At 41.5% G+C, this 19,236-nt stretch overlaps 1 protein-coding gene across 2 annotated transcripts in view; it reads left to right on the top strand.

Annotated features, from left to right (window-relative positions):
- Nucleotides 1–19,236, top strand: part of mtap (methylthioadenosine phosphorylase) — a 198,515-nt gene that overhangs the window by 1,948 nt on the left and 177,331 nt on the right. The window contains exon 2 of one of the 2 annotated variants that reach the window (XM_059969995.1): nt 1,168–8,306. The exons of the other annotated variant lie outside the window; for it this stretch is intronic. Coding sequence (XP_059825978.1) covers nt 6,149–7,054 — 906 coding nt within the window. The 5' untranslated portion in view covers nt 1,168–6,148 and the 3' untranslated portion in view covers nt 7,055–8,306. Of the gene's footprint in view, nt 1–1,167; nt 8,307–19,236 lie in introns of those variants that run through there. 2 annotated transcript variants of the gene reach the window in all.

The raw sequence follows: 19,236 nt of genomic DNA, 5'->3' as shown, positions 1-19,236 counted from the left end.
CGGTTGGGATATATTTCAGGATGTTAATCTGATAGTGCTCAATTGTCATTATCCATAATCCATCCAGTTTTCTAACAGACATAATTCTGCTACCTCCAAATCTCATTTCACATTTTTTAAAGGGAATTCTGTTGTCTCTGTGTGATATTCATAGGCTCTCTCATTACTATCACCTCTTTCCCCGTATTCTGCTGCAATTGTATTTGTGCTGGGCGCTTGCGTCCTCTTCTATCATGGCAGATTAATTATCCCTCTCAACCCTATTCTCCCTTCTCCCTGTAACATTTGACACCTTGATTAATCAAGAACCTATTAACCGCTGCTTTAAGTATACGCAAAGACTTCACTTCCACAGCCTCCTGTGGCAAAGACTTTTACAGATTCACCACGCTAAATCTCTTTTCTAGGGGGACGTTCTTATATTCTGAGGCTGTGCCTCTGGTCCTAGATTCCCCTCAATAGAGGAAGCATTCTCTCCACCTTCATTTTATCTAGGCCTTTCAATATTCAGTAGGTTTCAATGAGATCCCCCTCATTCTTCTAAACTGCAACAGGAACAGTCCCAGAGCCATCAAATACTCCTCATGCATTACTCCTCATTCATTCCTGTGAACCTCCTTTGAGCCCTCTCCAATGGCAGCACATTCTTTTTTAGATAAGCAGCCCAAAACTGCTCACATACTCCCAAGTGAGGCCTTGCCAGTGCCTTATAAAGCCACAGCATTACATACTTGCTTTTAAATTCTAGTCCTCACAGAATGAATGCAAACACTGCATTTGTCTTCCTCACCCCCGGCTTAACCTGAAAATTAACCTTTAGTGAATCCTGCATGAGGACACCCAAGACCCTTTGAACCTCTGATTTCTGAATTTGCTCCCCAATTATGTTTATGTTTTATCTAACATTCCACCTTTAAATGCTCATTGAGCACAGAACTGGATGTACTGGAGTCATCTTGTTATTTATGTGATTTTCATGAAATTGTGGCATTACCACAATTCCAGAGTATGTTTGTCTTTTAAATAAGCACATACTTCAGGGTTTATTTTCCAATTTACAAACTGTTTGGAAGATTTAGCTTTAGCTGTACAGCATTTTGAAATAAATATTTTAGTAACTTTTCAGTCAAATTGTAGTTCACCATGAGTTATGCTTTATTGTTCCAGCCATTGATCATGGAAGCAGCAAACAGAATACTGGAGGAATGGAGCATCTGTGGAGGGAAATGGACAGTGATAGTTCAGGTCAAGACCTTTATCAGGACAGGAAAGAAAGATGGAGATATTACCAGTACAAAATAATTTCTGTAAGACAGTTTTAAGGCCAAGGTTTGATCAGCCAAGTTCTATGAGAACCATACTTTTGTTTCTTATGGTTTTTATGTTTTGCACCTTCAAAGCCTGGTAGAACAAGAGTAGATATAGGTGATCCCACCAGTTATAAATGACCTTCTAAATCACATACTATCATAACTTGAAAGTATTTCTACTCCGTCATTATGGCTGAGTCAGATTTAGCACACAGGATACGATTTACTTGCATTTGGAAAAACATGGGCTTACGAGGGTTACTTGGATCGATTTGTGCTGGAGAGGTCATGGTCTACAAACTTGATAAAGATTTCTGAGGAGGCAGCAAAGATGATTGATGACGGTAAGCTAGTGAATGTTTTACTCAGGGACATCAGTATGCTATTTGACAGTGTCACTCAAGGTAGGTTGATCTAACACATGTAGGATCCATGCTGACCTGGTAGATTGGATTCAAAATTGCTTTAGCCATGGAAAACAGGGTATTAGAGGAGGGGTTTTCCTCTGACTAGAGGTTGGTGAGCAGAGATGTTGCACAGGGATCAGTGCTAGAACGGCTCTTGTTTCTGGATGAAATTTCTTCAATGAAAATCTGGATAGACTGATCAATAAGTTTGCAAATGACGCAAATATCGGTGGGGTTGTAGTTGGTGAAGGTGGTTGTCACAGCTCGATATAAATTAGTTGGATGTATTGGTAGAGAAGTGGCAGATGGGTTTTAATTCAGATAAGTTTGAGTGTTTCACATTAGGAGGTCAAATGTAAGGGGAAAGTAGTAAATGGCAGAACCCTAAGGAGTATTGGTATCCAGAGGAATCTTGTGGTAAAGTCTATTGGTCCCTGAAAGTGGTAACACAAATAGACAGGATGACAAAGAAGATGTGCTTTCATTGGTCAGGGCATTGAATATAAAAATTGTGAACTCGTGCTGCAGCTGTGTTAAAACTTTGGTTGGGTCATATCTACAGCAGTGCATCACTGCATTACAGGAAGGATAAGGAGGCTTTGGAGAAGGTGCAGAAGAGGTTGGACCACAAGACATAAGAGCAGAATTAGGCCATTTGACCTGTCGAGTGTGCTCCGCCAGTCAGTCGTGGCTGATCCTTTTTTTCCTCTCCTCAGCCCCATTCCCTGGCCTTCTCCCTGTAACCTTTGATGCCATGTCCAATCAAGAACCTATCACGCTCTGCCTTAAATACACCCTGCAACCTGGCCTCCACAGCTGCCTGTGGTAATAAATTCCACAAATTCATCACTCTCTGGTAAAGAAATTACTCCGCTTCTCTGTTTTAAATGGAACCCCTCTATCCTGAGGCTATACCTTTTTGTCCTAGACTCCCCCACCATGGGAAATATCCTTTCCACATCTATTCTGGCTAGGCCTTTCAACATTCGAAAGGTTTCAATGAGACTCCCCCCTCATCCTTCTAGATTCCAGTGAGTGCAGACCCTGAGCTATCATGCGTACCTCATATGTTAACCTTTATATTCCCGGAACCATCCTTGTGATCCTTCTCTGAAACTTCTCCAATGCAAACATATCTTTTCTTAGGTGAGGAACCCAAAACTGTTCACAATACATAAGGTGAGGCCTCACGTATGCCTTATAAAGCCTCAGCATCACATTCCTGCTCTTGTATTCAGGCCCTCTTAAAATGAATGCATTTGCATTCATTGCATTGCATTTGCCTTCTTCACCACCAACTACCTGCAAGTTAACCTTCAGGTTGTTCTTTACAAGTACTCCCAAGTCCCTTTGTAGTTCCGATTTTTGGATTTTCTCCCCATTTAGAAAATAGTCTGCATATTTATTTCTAATACCAAAGTGCATGACCATGCATTTTCCAACATTGTATTTAATTTGCCACTTTCTTGTGTTACGAATGAGGAGCAACTCTGATGTTCAGAAGGGTGCAAAGTTGCCCCCCCCCCCCTTTGAGAATCGCAAAATCGCTATTATTTCGGGTCTGATACTCAGGAGATGAGAGAGATAAACAGCTCATGTCAGTTAATGAGAGAGAGACAACGCAGGGATACACAAAGGTGGAATGTCTCCTATTGACAAAGAGAGAGATTACTGCTATTGTCTCTTGAAGAAGGAATTGTGTATTGAGTACTGGTCTATTCATTGAAGCTCCTCAGGGGGCAACCAGAGTGGTCTGGTTGAGGGATTGCATCATCCCAACCTGATTGACACCTGAGACCCCGTGAGTGGGGATAAAAGTAGTGTCTGGGGAACACCCCTCAGACGCACCAGGAGAGATGCTATGAGACCGGTGGGGGCTTGTGTGTGTGTCCACCGTTGCCTGGGTGACGAGTCCTCCACGGAACGGTCTAGCTCAAAGACGAAGGGGTCATACGTGAATGGCCACAACAGTAACACATCGACGGATCAAGATCGTAAAAGGAAAGTTGGCAAGTTAATAGCTGTTACTCTCTCTCTCTCGAACAACTGCATCACAGTGATCAGCAACTACCGCAGCCTGCATGAACTGAACTTTATATTTCCATTGGACAATTCATTATCCCCTAGACAACGATAGAGCTTATTTCTTATTGATTATTATTATACCCGCACTTTTAGGTTTAATACTGATGACGTATATTATCTGTATATTTGCATTGACATTACTTTTGTGTATTTTTACTAATAAATACTGTTAAAAATAGTATCATCAGACTTCAACGGATACTCCCTATCTTTGCTGGTAAGTTACCCAGTTACGGGGTTTGTAACAACTTGGGGGCTTGTCCGGGATTTGATACCAAATTGGAGGGCCAGTGCGTCGGGCTTTTAAGTCCAGACTTGGATCTGGTTGCGTGGGTAACCAGACGGGAAACCAGCAAAGATGGACGTAGATGAATTTACAAAAAACCCGACTCCGGAGGCACTAGAGGATGCCACAAAGTTGGACTTGGTAAACATTGCGAAAAGATTAAAACTCACAGAGGTGAAGCCGTCAATGAAAAAGTGGGAGAAACAGAGGGCCATAGCTCAGTATTATGTTAATAAGGAGGTGTTTTCGGCTGAGGTAGTGGAACCTACCCCTGAAAAGGTACCAGCTAGTGGGATGGCTCAGTTAGAGTTGGAAAAATTAAGGTTGGAACAGAAGAAAAGGGAGTATGAACTCCAGCTAAAGGAGTTAGAGGTGAAGAGGGAGCATGAAATTAGGATAAAAGAGCTGGAAGCAGCTGAAAAGGATAAGGAAAGAGCTGAAAAGCAGAGGGAGCAGGAAAGAGCTGAAAGGGAGAAGGAGAAACAGAGGCAGCATGAGCTAGACATGGAGAAGTTAAGGCAAGAACAAAGAGCTCAAGGAGCAGACCGAGAGGAGAGGTTTAATGTTAGTAGGGAGTTTAGGTTAGTACCTCCGTTCGAGGAGACGGATGTTGATAGTTATTTCTTACATTTTGAAAAGGTGGCAGTGAATCAGAAGTGGCTGAGAGATCAGTGGGTGGCATTGTTACAAAGTGTGTTGAAAGGGAAGGCACAACGGGCATATGCAGCGTTGTCTGTGGAAGAGGAGGAGTATGAGAATTACGAGGAAGTAAAACAGGCCATTCTTCAGGCCTACAATTGGTACCTGAGGCCTATAGACTAAAGTTCAGAGATTTAAAGTAAGTGTGGAATCAGACGTATGCAGAGTTTGCCTATGAGAAGGGTGTGCTCTTGGATCGTTGGTGTGCGGCAGAAAGAGTGGAAGAGGATTTTCAGCGTTTCAGGGAGTTAATTCTGATTGAGGAATTTAAAGGTTGTGTTTCGGAGCATATCTGGATGTATTTGAACGAGAAGCTGAATAAGTCCATATCAGAATTTGACAGGTTCACAGATGAATATGCCCTAACCCACAAGACAAAGTTTTCCTCAAATAAGAGTTACCAGAAAGACCGTAGGGACAGTAGAGTAAGCCCAACGGCTAAAGGAGAAACTAAGCCGGGAGCTAGTGGTGAAAATAAGGAAGAAGAAAGGCAAGCTGGCAGGAGGGTTCCTGGCTTGACCTGTTTTAATTGTGGAAAGGTGGGTCATATTGCATCTAAGTGCTTTGCTCTGAGGAAGGAGACAGGAAAAGGGAACGCAGCAGACCCTACAGGGTGTATTGTGTCGATCAGCAAATCGACGAGAAAGCCCCAGGTAGATAGAATACGAGAGGGGCGTGAGAAATTTATTTCAGAAGGGACCGTGTCTGTGAAAGAGGGAGAAACACCAGTTTCAGTGCGGATCTGGAGAGATACTGGAGCTGAGCAGTCATTGATTCTTGGTAAGGTACTAGATTTTGGTCCTGAGAAGGGAGAGGTAGTTTTGAGAGGCATAGGAAAAGGGACAGAAGCTGTGCCTTTGCATAGGATCATTATAAATTGTGATCTGGTATCTGGACCAGTTGAAATAGGGGCGCGATCAGAATTCCCGAGAGAAGGCGTGGACGTCCTTCTTGGTAATGATTTAGCAGGTGGTGACGTGTGTTCAGCAAGGAAGCTGACGAGCAAGCCTGTAAGTGTTGAGGACCCGCCCCTAGGTTCCAAGATCTATCCCGCATGAGCGACCACTCGCAGCATGTTGAGAATGCAGCTGAGAAAGAGACCAGTTTAAATCAGTCCAGTGTTGATTTGGCTGAGACGTTTTTACCACCCTGTACCAAGAGGGGTTAGAGGGTGGTAAAACGGAGAATAGGGAAGTGAAAGAGAGTAAAGGAGAGGAAATAGACCTACCCTTAGCCAAGAGGGAATTTGTTGAGGCACTGAGTAAAAATGAGAAACATATAAGGCTATTAGAAGGTCCAGGGTTGGACATGGATGATCTGTCTGGCTTGACAGAACTGTTTGAAGAAGTTGAAAATTTTAAATGTTTTCCCATAATGAAATGAGGGCAGTCCTAGATAAAAAGGATGCCAATACCTTGAAGGAGTCTGCTGGGTTGGCAGATGAGGTTGTTTTAACCCGCAGGGTTGAGTTTACTCTGGAAGGGAGTTGCCCAGAGAGTAACTGGGAGGATCAGGAGAACTTAGAATTTGAAAAGGGGATGGGTATTGAAAGCCTGGAAGAGGCAGATGTCCCGTTTGAGTGTGTTCAAGATGTGGATGCACATGGTACTGAACCTAGTAATGAAACTCAGGAAATGTCTGAGGTATCTGATTTAGTTGAAAAGGAATGCAGTCCTTTTGGGTCAGATGGACTTGGTTCAGTGAAGAAAGGGTTAACCTTGGTACTAGTGGGAAGTGAGAATTCCCAGTTGTTTGTGTTCGAAGGTGTGTTCAAAGTTAGTGAGGAGATAAAAGATGGTGATGTGGATATTATTATTGAAGGAAAAGGGAAAAGTGTAGTTCCTAAATTGACTAAAGAAAATTTAAAGTCTGGATTGATGTCAGAAGCAGTAACCAGGCTGAAGGAACAATGGCTTGTTAACAAGGTGCCTGCGGATCAATTACAGTTTGATTTGGAATGTAAAGATACCACACTCGCTAATGTTATTCAAGGGTGTGCTGTGAAGAGGCAGAATTTGAAATGTTGTTTGGACAAAGAGGGATCACTTGCAAATGTTAACCTGAAAACTAATAGAATGAAGGGTCCTGAAGATAAAACTAATGAATTGCTTAAAAAGAAAGAATTGTGTGGAAGTTCAGAAGATGGGCTAAGTTTGAAAAACATTGTTGATAAAATAACTCCTATGAAAGGAGTATGCGAAAGCCTATTCCACACTGGTGAGCAAGCTAACCACTTGAGAGTTAAGTGGAAAAGGGGCGAAGGTTGAAAAAATGCCACTTTAAATAACAAAATCTGGTTTTAAGGGATTTTGACAAAGCATGTAAATAATAAAGACAACACGATGGAAGATTGACTGTTGAGTTTAAAAGTAAAATAAAGATTAGTATTTGCATAAACTTTTGTAATGTACTACAGAATAATCACACATGTATTGGTTCACATTTTGTATTATATACTTAAGATCACAACCCTTTAGTTTTGTTTTGCTGAAGAAAAGGAATAAAAATAGGTGGTTATTAAATTGGAGTCTGATGCTACAGGAATTTATTAAGGTACAAGATATTAAGATATTAAAGGAAGTGACAATAATCGCTAACTATTTAGATGCTAAATTGAATGTATAACTATTACTCTAGCGAAAAACTCTTGTATTGTGTTAGATTCTGAAATTCTGTAAAACTCTGTATTAGTTAATTTTCCCCTTGGGTGAAAATTCTTAGGATGGGGGTGTTACGAATGAGGAGCAACTCTGATGGGCAGAAGGGTGCAAAGTCGCCCCCCCCCCCTTCTTGAGAATCACAAAATCGCTATTATTTCAGGTCTGATACCCAGGAAATGAAAGAGATAAACAGCTCATGTCAATTAATAAGAGAGAGGGACAACGCAGGGATACACAAAGGTGGAATGTCTCCTATTGACAGGGAGATTACTGCTATTGTCTCTTGAAGAAGGAATTGTGTATTGAGTACTGTTCTATTCATTGAAACCCCTCGGGGGCAACCAGAGTGGTCTGGTTGAGGGATTGCATCATCCCAACCTGATTGACACCTGAGACCCCGTGAGTGGGGATAAAAGTAGTGTCTGGGGAACACCCCTCAGACGCACCAGGAGAGATGCTATGAGACCGGTGGGGGCTTGTGTGTGTGTCCACCGTTGCCTGGGTGACGAGTCCTCCACGGAACGGTCTAGCTCAAAGACGAAGGGGTCATACGTGAATGGCCACAACAGTAACACATCGACGGATCAAGATCGTAAAAGGAAAGTTGGCAAGTTAATAGCTGTTACTCTCTCTCTCTCGAACAACTGCATCACAGTGATCAGCAACTACCGCAGCCTGCATGAACTGAACTTTATATTTCCATTGGACAATTCATTATCCCCTAGACAACGATAGAGCTTATTTCTTATTGATTATTATTATACCCGCACTTTTAGGTTTAATACTGATGACGTATATTATCTGTATATTTGCATTGACATTACTTTTGTGTATTTTTACTAATAAATACTGTTAAAAATAGTATCATCAGACTTCAACGGATACTCCCTATCTTTGCTGGTAAGTTACCCAGTTACGGGGTTTGTAACAACTTGGGGGCTTGTCCGGGATTTGATACCAAATTGGAGGGCCAGTGCGTCGGGCTTTTAAGTCCAGACTTGGATCTGGTTGCGTGGGTAACCAGACGGGAAACCAGCAAAGATGGACGTAGATGAATTTACAAAAAACCCGACTCCGGAGGCACTAGAGGATGCCACAAAGTTGGACTTGGTAAACATTGCGAAAAGATTAAAACTCACAGAGGTGAAGCCGTCAATGAAAAAGTGGGAGAAACAGAGGGCCATAGCTCAGTATTATGTTAATAAGGAGGTGTTTTCGGCTGAGGTAGTGGAACCTACCCCTGAAAAGGTACCAGCTAGTGGGATGGCTCAGTTAGAGTTGGAAAAATTAAGGTTGGAACAGAAGAAAAGGGAGTATGAGCTCCAGCTAAAGGAGTTAGAGGTGAAGAGGGAGCATGAAATTAGGATAAAAGAGCTGGAAGCAGCTGAAAAGGATAAGGAAAGAGCTGAAAAGCAGAGGGAGCAGGAAAGAGCTGAAAGGGAGAAGGAGAAACAGAGGCAGCATGAGCTAGACATGGAGAAGTTAAGGCAAGAACAAAGAGCTCAAGGAGCAGACCGAGAGGAGAGGTTTAATGTTAGTAGGGAGTTTAGGTTAGTACCTCCGTTCGAGGAGACGGATGTTGATAGTTATTTCTTACATTTTGAAAAGGTGGCAGTGAATCAGAAGTGGCTGAGAGATCAGTGGGTGGCATTGTTACAAAGTGTGTTGAAAGGGAAGGCACAACGGGCATATGCAGCGTTGTCTGTGGAAGAGGAGGAGTATGAGAATTACGAGGAAGTAAAACAGGCCATTCTTCAGGCCTACAATTGGTACCTGAGGCCTATAGACTAAAGTTCAGAGATTTAAAGTAAGTGTGGAATCAGACGTATGCAGAGTTTGCCTATGAGAAGGGTGTGCTCTTGGATCGTTGGTGTGCGGCAGAAAGAGTGGAAGAGGATTTTCAGCGTTTCAGGGAGTTAATTCTGATTGAGGAATTTAAAGGTTGTGTTTCGGAGCATATCTGGATGTATTTGAACGAGAAGCTGAATAAGTCCATATCAGAATTTGACAGGTTCACAGATGAATATGCCCTAACCCACAAGACAAAGTTTTCCTCAAATAAGAGTTACCAGAAAGACCGTAGGGACAGTAGAGTAAGCCCAACGGCTAAAGGAGAAACTAAGCCGGGAGCTAGTGGTGAAAATAAGGAAGAAGAAAGGCAAGCTGGCAGGAGGGTTCCTGGCTTGACCTGTTTTAATTGTGGAAAGGTGGGTCATATTGCATCTAAGTGCTTTGCTCTGAGGAAGGAGACAGGAAAAGGGAACGCAGCAGACCCTACAGGGTGTATTGTGTCGATCAGCAAATCGACGAGAAAGCCCCAGGTAGATAGAATACGAGAGGGGCGTGAGAAATTTATTTCAGAAGGGACCGTGTCTGTGAAAGAGGGAGAAACACCAGTTTCAGTGCGGATCTGGAGAGATACTGGAGCTGAGCAGTCATTGATTCTTGGTAAGGTACTAGATTTTGGTCCTGAGAAGGGAGAGGTAGTTTTGAGAGGCATAGGAAAAGGGACAGAAGCTGTGCCTTTGCATAGGATCATTATAAATTGTGATCTGGTATCTGGACCAGTTGAAATAGGGGCGCGATCAGAATTCCCGAGAGAAGGCGTGGACGTCCTTCTTGGTAATGATTTAGCAGGTGGTGACGTGTGTTCAGCAAGGAAGCTGACGAGCAAGCCTGTAAGTGTTGAGGACCCGCCCCTAGGTTCCAAGATCTATCCCGCATGAGCGACCACTCGCAGCATGTTGAGAATGCAGCTGAGAAAGAGACCAGTTTAAATCAGTCCAGTGTTGATTTGGCTGAGACGTTTTTACCACCCTGTACCAAGAGGGGTTAGAGGGTGGTAAAACGGAGAATAGGGAAGTGAAAGAGAGTAAAGGAGAGGAAATAGACCTACCCTTAGCCAAGAGGGAATTTGTTGAGGCACTGAGTAAAAATGAGAAACATATAAGGCTATTAGAAGGTCCAGGGTTGGACATGGATGATCTGTCTGGCTTGACAGAACTGTTTGAAGAAGTTGAAAATTTTAAATGTTTTCCCATAATGAAATGAGGGCAGTCCTAGATAAAAAGGATGCCAATACCTTGAAGGAGTCTGCTGGGTTGGCAGATGAGGTTGTTTTAACCCGCAGGGTTGAGTTTACTCTGGAAGGGAGTTGCCCAGAGAGTAACTGGGAGGATCAGGAGAACTTAGAATTTGAAAAGGGGATGGGTATTGAAAGCCTGGAAGAGGCAGATGTCCCGTTTGAGTGTGTTCAAGATGTGGATGCACATGGTACTGAACCTAGTAATGAAACTCAGGAAATGTCTGAGGTATCTGATTTAGTTGAAAAGGAATGCAGTCCTTTTGGGTCAGATGGACTTGGTTCAGTGAAGAAAGGGTTAACCTTGGTACTAGTGGGAAGTGAGAATTCCCAGTTGTTTGTGTTCGAAGGTGTGTTCAAAGTTAGTGAGGAGATAAAAGATGGTGATGTGGATATTATTATTGAAGGAAAAGGGAAAAGTGTAGTTCCTAAATTGACTAAAGAAAATTTAAAGTCTGGATTGATGTCAGAAGCAGTAACCAGGCTGAAGGAACAATGGCTTGTTAACAAGGTGCCTGCGGATCAATTACAGTTTGATTTGGAATGTAAAGATACCACACTCGCTAATGTTATTCAAGGGTGTGCTGTGAAGAGGCAGAATTTGAAATGTTGTTTGGACAAAGAGGGATCACTTGCAAATGTTAACCTGAAAACTAATAGAATGAAGGGTCCTGAAGATAAAACTAATGAATTGCTTAAAAAGAAAGAATTGTGTGGAAGTTCAGAAGATGGGCTAAGTTTGAAAAACATTGTTGATAAAATAACTCCTATGAAAGGAGTATGCGAAAGCCTATTCCACACTGGTGAGCAAGCTAACCACTTGAGAGTTAAGTGGAAAAGGGGCGAAGGTTGAAAAAATGCCACTTTAAATAACAAAATCTGGTTTTAAGGGATTTTGACAAAGCATGTAAATAATAAAGACAACACGATGGAAGATTGACTGTTGAGTTTAAAAGTAAAATAAAGATTAGTATTTGCATAAACTTTTGTAATGTACTACAGAATAATCACACATGTATTGGTTCACATTTTGTATTATATACTTAAGATCACAACCCTTTAGTTTTGTTTTGCTGAAGAAAAGGAATAAAAATAGGTGGTTATTAAATTGGAGTCTGATGCTACAGGAATTTATTAAGGTACAAGATATTAAGATATTAAAGGAAGTGACAATAATCGCTAACTATTTAGATGCTAAATTGAATGTATAACTATTACTCTAGCGAAAAACTCTTGTATTGTGTTAGATTCTGAAATTCTGTAAAACTCTGTATTAGTTAATTTTCCCCTTGGGTGAAAATTCTTAGGATGGGGGTGTTACGAATGAGGAGCAACTCTGATGGGCAGAAGGGTGCAAAGTCGCCCCCCCCCCCCTTCTTGAGAATCACAAAATCGCTATTATTTCAGGTCTGATACCCAGGAAATGAAAGAGATAAACAGCTCATGTCAATTAATAAGAGAGAGGGACAACGCAGGGATACACAAAGGTGGAATGTCTCCTATTGACAGGGAGATTACTGCTATTGTCTCTTGAAGAAGGAATTGTGTATTGAGTACTGTTCTATTCATTGAAACCCCTCGGGGGCAACCAGAGTGGTCTGGTTGAGGGATTGCATCATCCCAACCTGATTGACACCTGAGACCCCGTGAGTGGGGATAAAAGTAGGGTCTGGGGAACACCCCTCTGATGCACCAGGAGAGACGCTACGAGACAGGTGGGGGCTTGTGTGTGTGTCCACCCTTGCCTCGGTGACGAGTCCTCCACGGAACGATCTAGCTCAAAGACGGAGGGGTCATATGTGAATGGCCTCAACAGTAACACATTGATGGATCAAGATCGTAAAAAGAAAGTTGGCTCCCTCTCTCTCTCCAACAATTGCAACACAGTGATCAGCAACTACCGCAGCCTGCATGAACTGAACTGAACTTTATATTTCCATCGGACAATTTATTATCCCCTAGACAACGATAGAGCTTATTTCTTATTGATTATTATTATACCCGCACTTTTAGGTTTAATATTGATGACGTATATTATCTGTATACTTGCATTGATATTATTTTTGTGTATTTTTACTAATAAATACTGTTAAAAATAGTTTCATCAGACTTCAACGGATACTCCTATCTTTGCTGGTAAGATACCCAGTTACAGGGTTTGTTACACTTGCCCATTCCCCAAGACTGTCTAAGTCCTTCTCCAGCCTACCTGCTTCCTCAACACTACCTGCTCTTCCGCCAGTCTTCATATCATCTGCAAACTTGGGAACAAAGCCAAGTGTCCATCAATCTAAATCATTGATATAGAGCATAAAAAGTACTGGCCCCTGCAAAACACAACTACTCACTGGCAGCTAACCAGAAAAGGATCATTTTATTCCCACTCACAGCCTCCTACCAGAATGCTGCCTGAACTAAAGAGCTTTGAGGAGAGGTTGGACAAACTTGGATTGTTTTCTCTGAAGTGTTGGAGGCTGAGGGGAGATCTGATTGATGCCTGCACAATTATGAAAGGTGTGGGTAGCGTAGTCTTTTTCTTGGAGTGGAAATGTCAAAAACCTGTGGGCATAGCTTGAAGGTGAGAAAGGGGGATTTTAGACAAAATTGGCAGTATTTTAGCAGTATTTTAGACAGAAAGTGGTAGGTCCCAGGAATGTCTAGTACGAAGTGCGGAGTGGAAGAGGGTGGTGGTGGAAGCAGATATGATAGTAACATTTAAGAGGCTTTTAAATGGGCACATGAATAGGCCCTCATGAATGGAGGGATATAGATCACAAGTAGACAGATGCACTCTGCTTCTGTTTTACCTGCTTGCCACTTCCTATTGAGAGCAATTGGAAATCAACATTAAATAATCGACTTTTCTTTGAGGCTCACAGCTGATGTGTAAATAGCAAAAAAAGAGCTTTGACATGAAATAGCATAGACGACAAGGAAATAAAAGCATCGTTGATGCTGATTTTCTTTAGAATTTTTCATTTTATTAAGGACATGGGAAATAGTCAAAGATCAAGGTATGAAGAGACCTCTTGTAGAAGGAACAGGTTTTGGAAAGCATTAGGATGTTGGACCTTGGCTGCTGATGGTATAGCCACCAGTGAAAGAGCAATGAAAATGAGTTTTGTTGGGCTAGCAAGGAAAATCAGAGGCTAATATAGTTTCTTTCATGAGTAATTTATTGTTTAACTTGGACACTTGAGCATATGGAATCCATTTGGATCTGAAACCCATTATGAACGTGGGCGTTTGCAATGGACAAATGAAAACTTTGGAAGATTATTTAAATAATGCTAGTATTCATCCTTTGAATATGAGTCATAACATCAAATGCTGCCTGAAAAGAAAAGCACATGTACTTCCCTAACACAAGACCCTGATTCTCCCTTGGACACTACTTCTCTGTACTTGCACTAATGCTATTCTGCTATTTTTATGTATTTTATCATTTTATTAGAACCGTAGAACATTTCAGCACAGAAACAGGCCTTTTGGCCCTTCTTGGCTGTGCCGAACCATTTTTCTGACTAGTCCCACTGACCTGCACCTGGCCTGTAACCCTTCATACACCTCTCATCCATGTACCTGTCCAAGTTTTTTTTAAATGTTAAAAGTGAGCCCGCGTTTACCACTTCACCTGGCAGCTCATTCCACACTCCCACCGCTCTCTGTGTGAAGAAGCCCCCCCCCACCAATGTTCCCTTTAAACTTTTCCCCCTTCACCCTTAACCCATGTCCTCTGGTTTTTTTCTCCTCTAGCCTCAGTGGAAAAAGCCTGCTTGCATTTACTCTATCTATACCCATCATAATTGTATATAACTCTATCAAGTCTCCCGTCATTCTTCTACGCTCCAGGGAATAACTCCTAACCTGTGTCCTGATGAAGGGTCTCGGCCTGAAATGTTGACTGCTCATTTCCATGGATGCTATCCGACCTGCTGAGTTCCTCCAGCGTGTTGTACGTGTTGAAAAGTTCTTACCTATTCAACCTTTCTCTGTAACTCAGTTTCTCAAGACCCAGCAACATCCTTGTAAATCATCTCTGCACTTTTTCAACATTATTGATATCCTTCCCGTAATTCAGTGACCAAAACTGAACACAATACTCCAAATTTGGCCTCACCAATGCCTTATTCAACTTCACCATAACATTCTGACTCTTATAATCAATACTTTGATTTATATAGGCCAATGTACCAAAAGCTCTCTTTACTACCCTATCTACCTGTGACGCCATTTTTAGGGAATTTTGTATCTGTATTTCTAGATGCCTCTGTTCTACTGCACTCCTCAGTGCCCTACCATTTACCTCGCATGTTCTACCTTGGTTTTCCCTTCCAAAGTGCAATACCTCACACTTGTCTGAATTAAACTCCATCTACCATTTTTCAGCCCATTTTTCCAGCCGGTCCAAATCCATGTGCAAGCTTTGAAAACACAAAGTACACTGTAGATGCTAGGGTCAAATCAACACGTACAAACAAGTTGGAGGAACTCAGCAGGTCGGGCAGCATCCGTTGAAACGAGCAGTCAACATTTCGGGCCGAGACCTTTGAAAACCTTCCTCACTGTCCACTGCACCTCCAATCTTTGTATCATCAGCAAATTTGCTGATCCAATTTACCACATTATCATCCAGATCATTGATATAGATGACAGAAAACAATGGACCCAGCACTGATCCCTGTGGCACACCACTAGTCACAGGCCTCCTCTCAGAGAAGCAATCCTCCACTGCCACTCTCTGGCTTCTCCCATTGAGCCAATGTCTAATAGAATTTGCTACCTCACCATGTATACCAAGCGACTGAATCTTCCTAACTAACCTCCCATGCGAGACCCTATTTATGTATAATTTATAGTTTATGTAATTAATGTAATGTAACAGCTAATTTTCATGACATTTAAACTTTGGATATGTATGCCCATGACAGTAAATATGAACTTGAGGCTAAGCTATTAGAAGTGGTACATCCTTGGCAATCTGTGTTTTCAGAGTTGGAAATGTAACTTTTGAACATTAACTACAGCTACTCTAGCTTGGCTATAAAAACAACAGACTTAAAAAGAATTAAAAATTCTTCCAGGAAAAAATCATGGAAGAGAATCCATGAGGTTCTCTTCCATTTTTTTTTTTGGCTGTTTTACAGGGTGTTTACAGCTTTTTAAAAAATTACTTGGGATCTGTTCATTGCTGGCAAAGCTGAAGACTGGACTGGTATCTACAATGCTGGCTTTCTCAGGGAGAAGCAAAGGTAGATCATAAGCACAAGACATTCTGCAGATGCTAGAAACCTTGAGCGTCAAACAAAATGCTAGAGGAACTCAGCAGGTCAGGCACAAAATGTTGGCCCAAAATGTCAACTGTTTATTCCCTTCCATAGATGTTGCCTGATTTGCTGAGCGCCTCTATCATTTTGTGTGTGTTGCCAAGGTGGATCATCCACATGGTACTTCTGACTAAACAGAACTGTGAACGCTTCAGCATTTAAATGCTCTTATGTTGGGTCTCAGCATAGTCAAGAATGGGAATTTTCTTGAAGCCTCCTTCTCCTGTTGATTGGTTAATAATTCCCCCATGCCTTAATAATTCACTTATGACTAGATGTGAGAGGGCTGCAGAGCTTGAGGTTGCTTAGTTATTATTTATGTCCTTGATTTTTTTGGACACTTGTAATCTCATGCTACACTGTTTAATGTTGTACAGATTTGCATCTCTGATCTAAATAATGTAGACTTGCTCAATTTCAGTGCTATATAGCATCAGTGAGCAGCTTCAAGTTCCTGGGTGTCAAGATCTCTGAGGATCTAACCTGGTCCCAACATATCAGGTAGGAGGTACAGAAGCCTGAAGGCACACACTTAGCGATTTAGGAACAGCTTCTTCCCCTCTGCCATCCCATTCCTAAGTGGATGTTGAAGCTTTGGACACTACCTCACTTTTTTTAAAAATACAGGTTCCCCCCGCTATCCAAAGGTAGAGCATTCCTATGAAACCGTTTGTAAGCCGAAATGGCATAAGGCAAAGAAACAATTACCATTAATTTATATGGCAAAATTTTTGAGTGTTCCCAGACCCAAAAAAAATAACCTACCAAATTAAACCAAATAACACATAAAACCTAAAATAACAGGAACGTATAGGAAAAGCCGGAATGATACGATAAATATACAGCCTATATAAAGTACAAATATTGTATGTACAGTGTAGTTTCGCTTATCAAAATCGGGAAGACAGCAAGCCAAAATCGATTTGGAGGAAAAAAATCGGCACATACAGGCATGTGCACATACCTGCGTACGCACACAACTGCCCGCACAAGGCTTCACGGTCATGGTAGTCTTTTTCTCGGGGTAAACACATGTATAAAGTGGGCGTCTTTTTTTCGTAAAAGTGAAAATCCTCTTTGGTTAGCAAAAACGGGTACTAATGTAGGTCTTTCGTAACAGCGAGTTGTTGTAAAGTGAACGTTCAAAAAACGGAGGCCACCTGTATACAATATTTCTGTTTTTGCATGTTTTTAAAAACATTTATTCAATATACGTAATTGATTTACTTATTTATTTGTTATTATTATGTTTTATTTTTTTCTCTCTGCTAGATTACATATTGCATTGAACTGCTGCTACTAAGTTAACAGATTTCAAGTCACATGCTGCTGATAATAAACCTGATTCTGATCCTGGTTCCTTTTTGACAGTACTGCAGGATAAACATTGCGCTTGTCTGCATATGCAATTATTTAGTTGATTATCACATATCAATGATATGTGCTCTGTGTATTTACCAGTTATATTCTTACTCCATTTAAAAGACTGTGACACTTGCTTCAAATTGCCATCCGTCCACCCTTTCTGCTTTCCTCTGGCATTATTCTGCAATGGTTACAATATGTCATGTGCCTGCTATTTGGTTTCCTCCAGTCTTTCTCAACTCCCAAGTTATTTTTAATTTAAAATTAATGATATTGGCTCCAGCAAAAATCAGGTTAATTCAGACAATACTTTTGTTTATGCTTTTCCTGTTGTTGAAAAATCATCTTATTGTTGTGGCAACATTCACCTTGAGTCTGCAGTCTTTACATTGTTTTTAATTTCTGCTGCATAGTATTGCTCGACTGGTGTACAGTTCTGGAATATCCCTGAATTGGTAAATTAGTTTATTATTCTAACAGGTGTTGATGTACAGTGAAAAACCTTGCAAATTGTTCATACGATCAATTCATTACAGTTGTGTATTCAATCATCAGAGACCCCCACCACCCAGGCCATGCTCTCTTCTGACTGCTGCCATCAGGAAGAAGGTACAGGAGTTTCAGGACTCACACCAACAGGTTCAGGAACAGTTATTGCCTATCAACCATCAGGCTTTTTAACCTAAGGGGATAACTTCACTTCACTTGCCCCGTCATTGAAATGTTCCCACAAACTATGGCTGTCAAGGACTCTTATTTATTTATTATTTTTATTTCTTTATTTTTGTATTTGTGGTTTGTTGTTTTCTGCACAATGTTTGAACACCCAAGTTGGAGCGGTGTTTCATTGTTTCTGTTGTGGTTATTACTGTATAGATTTATTGAGTATGCACTCAAGAAAATGAATCTCAGGGTTTCATATGGTAACATGTACATATTTTGTTAATATGTTTACTTTGAACGGAGGTAGTACAAGATAAAACAGTAATTGGAAAATAAAGTGTAACAGAGGAAGTTCAATGCAGGTAAACAGTAAGGTGCAAGGTCACAATGAGGTGGATTGTATGGACGTGAGTCCATTATATAGTTTGACGGAATCACTCTGTACTCTTGTGTCAGTGGGATAGAAGTCTTCCTTGAGCCTGGTGCTGCATGCTTTCTAGCTTTTGTATCTTCTGCCCAATGGGAGGTGGAACAAGTTCAGTGTGAGTGAGCAGTTGCCATAATAAATAGTGTTGCATATGGATAGGATGTTTTCTATGGTGTATCCACAAAAGTTGGTGAGGGCCAAAGGGGGCATGCTAAATTTCTTAGTCCCTGAAGAAGTCGAGGCTCTGGTGAGTTTTCTTTGCTGTAGCGTCAACGTGGCCAGGTTATTGGTGATGTTCACCCCTAGGAACTTGAAGTTCTGAGTCTGCTCAACCACAACACCCTTGATATTAAGAGGAGCATGTGCACCACCCCTCCCTGAAGTCAAAGTCACTATGTCACTAGGTTCTCTATTTCCTTCCTGTACTTCGACTCATCACTATTTGAGATACAACCCACTATGTTGGTATCACCAGCAAACTTGTAGATGGAGTTAGATCGGAATTTGGCTACACAGTTATGAGTATATTGGGAGTAGAGGACTGTGGATGCAGTCTTGTGGGGCCCAAATGTTGAGACTAATCTTGGTGGTGTTGCTGCCTATCCTCACTGGTTGTGATCAGGAAGTCAGGATCCAGTTGCAAAGGGAGGTATTGAGTCTCAGCTTTAGGAGTTTTGGAGATGAGCTTGCTTGGAATTATAGAATTGAAGGTGGAGCTGTAATCAATAAACAGTGGTCCATCATTAGTGTCTTTACTTTCCAAAGATGAGTGTAGGGCTAAAGAGATGGTGCCTGCTATAGACCTATTTCAGTGATAAGCAAATTGCAGTGGATCATTGCAGGAGGCAGGAGATAAGGTGTGCCACTGGTAGCCTCTTGAAGCACTTTGTGATGGTGGATGTCAGAGCCATGGGGTGATGGTCAC

Source organism: Hypanus sabinus, chromosome 5, assembly GCF_030144855.1.
Source record: "Hypanus sabinus isolate sHypSab1 chromosome 5, sHypSab1.hap1, whole genome shotgun sequence".
NCBI lineage: Eukaryota > Metazoa > Chordata > Chondrichthyes > Myliobatiformes > Dasyatidae > Hypanus > Hypanus sabinus.
Note: the sequence above shows the minus strand (reverse complement) of the source record. Positions and strands in the feature narration are given on the sequence as shown.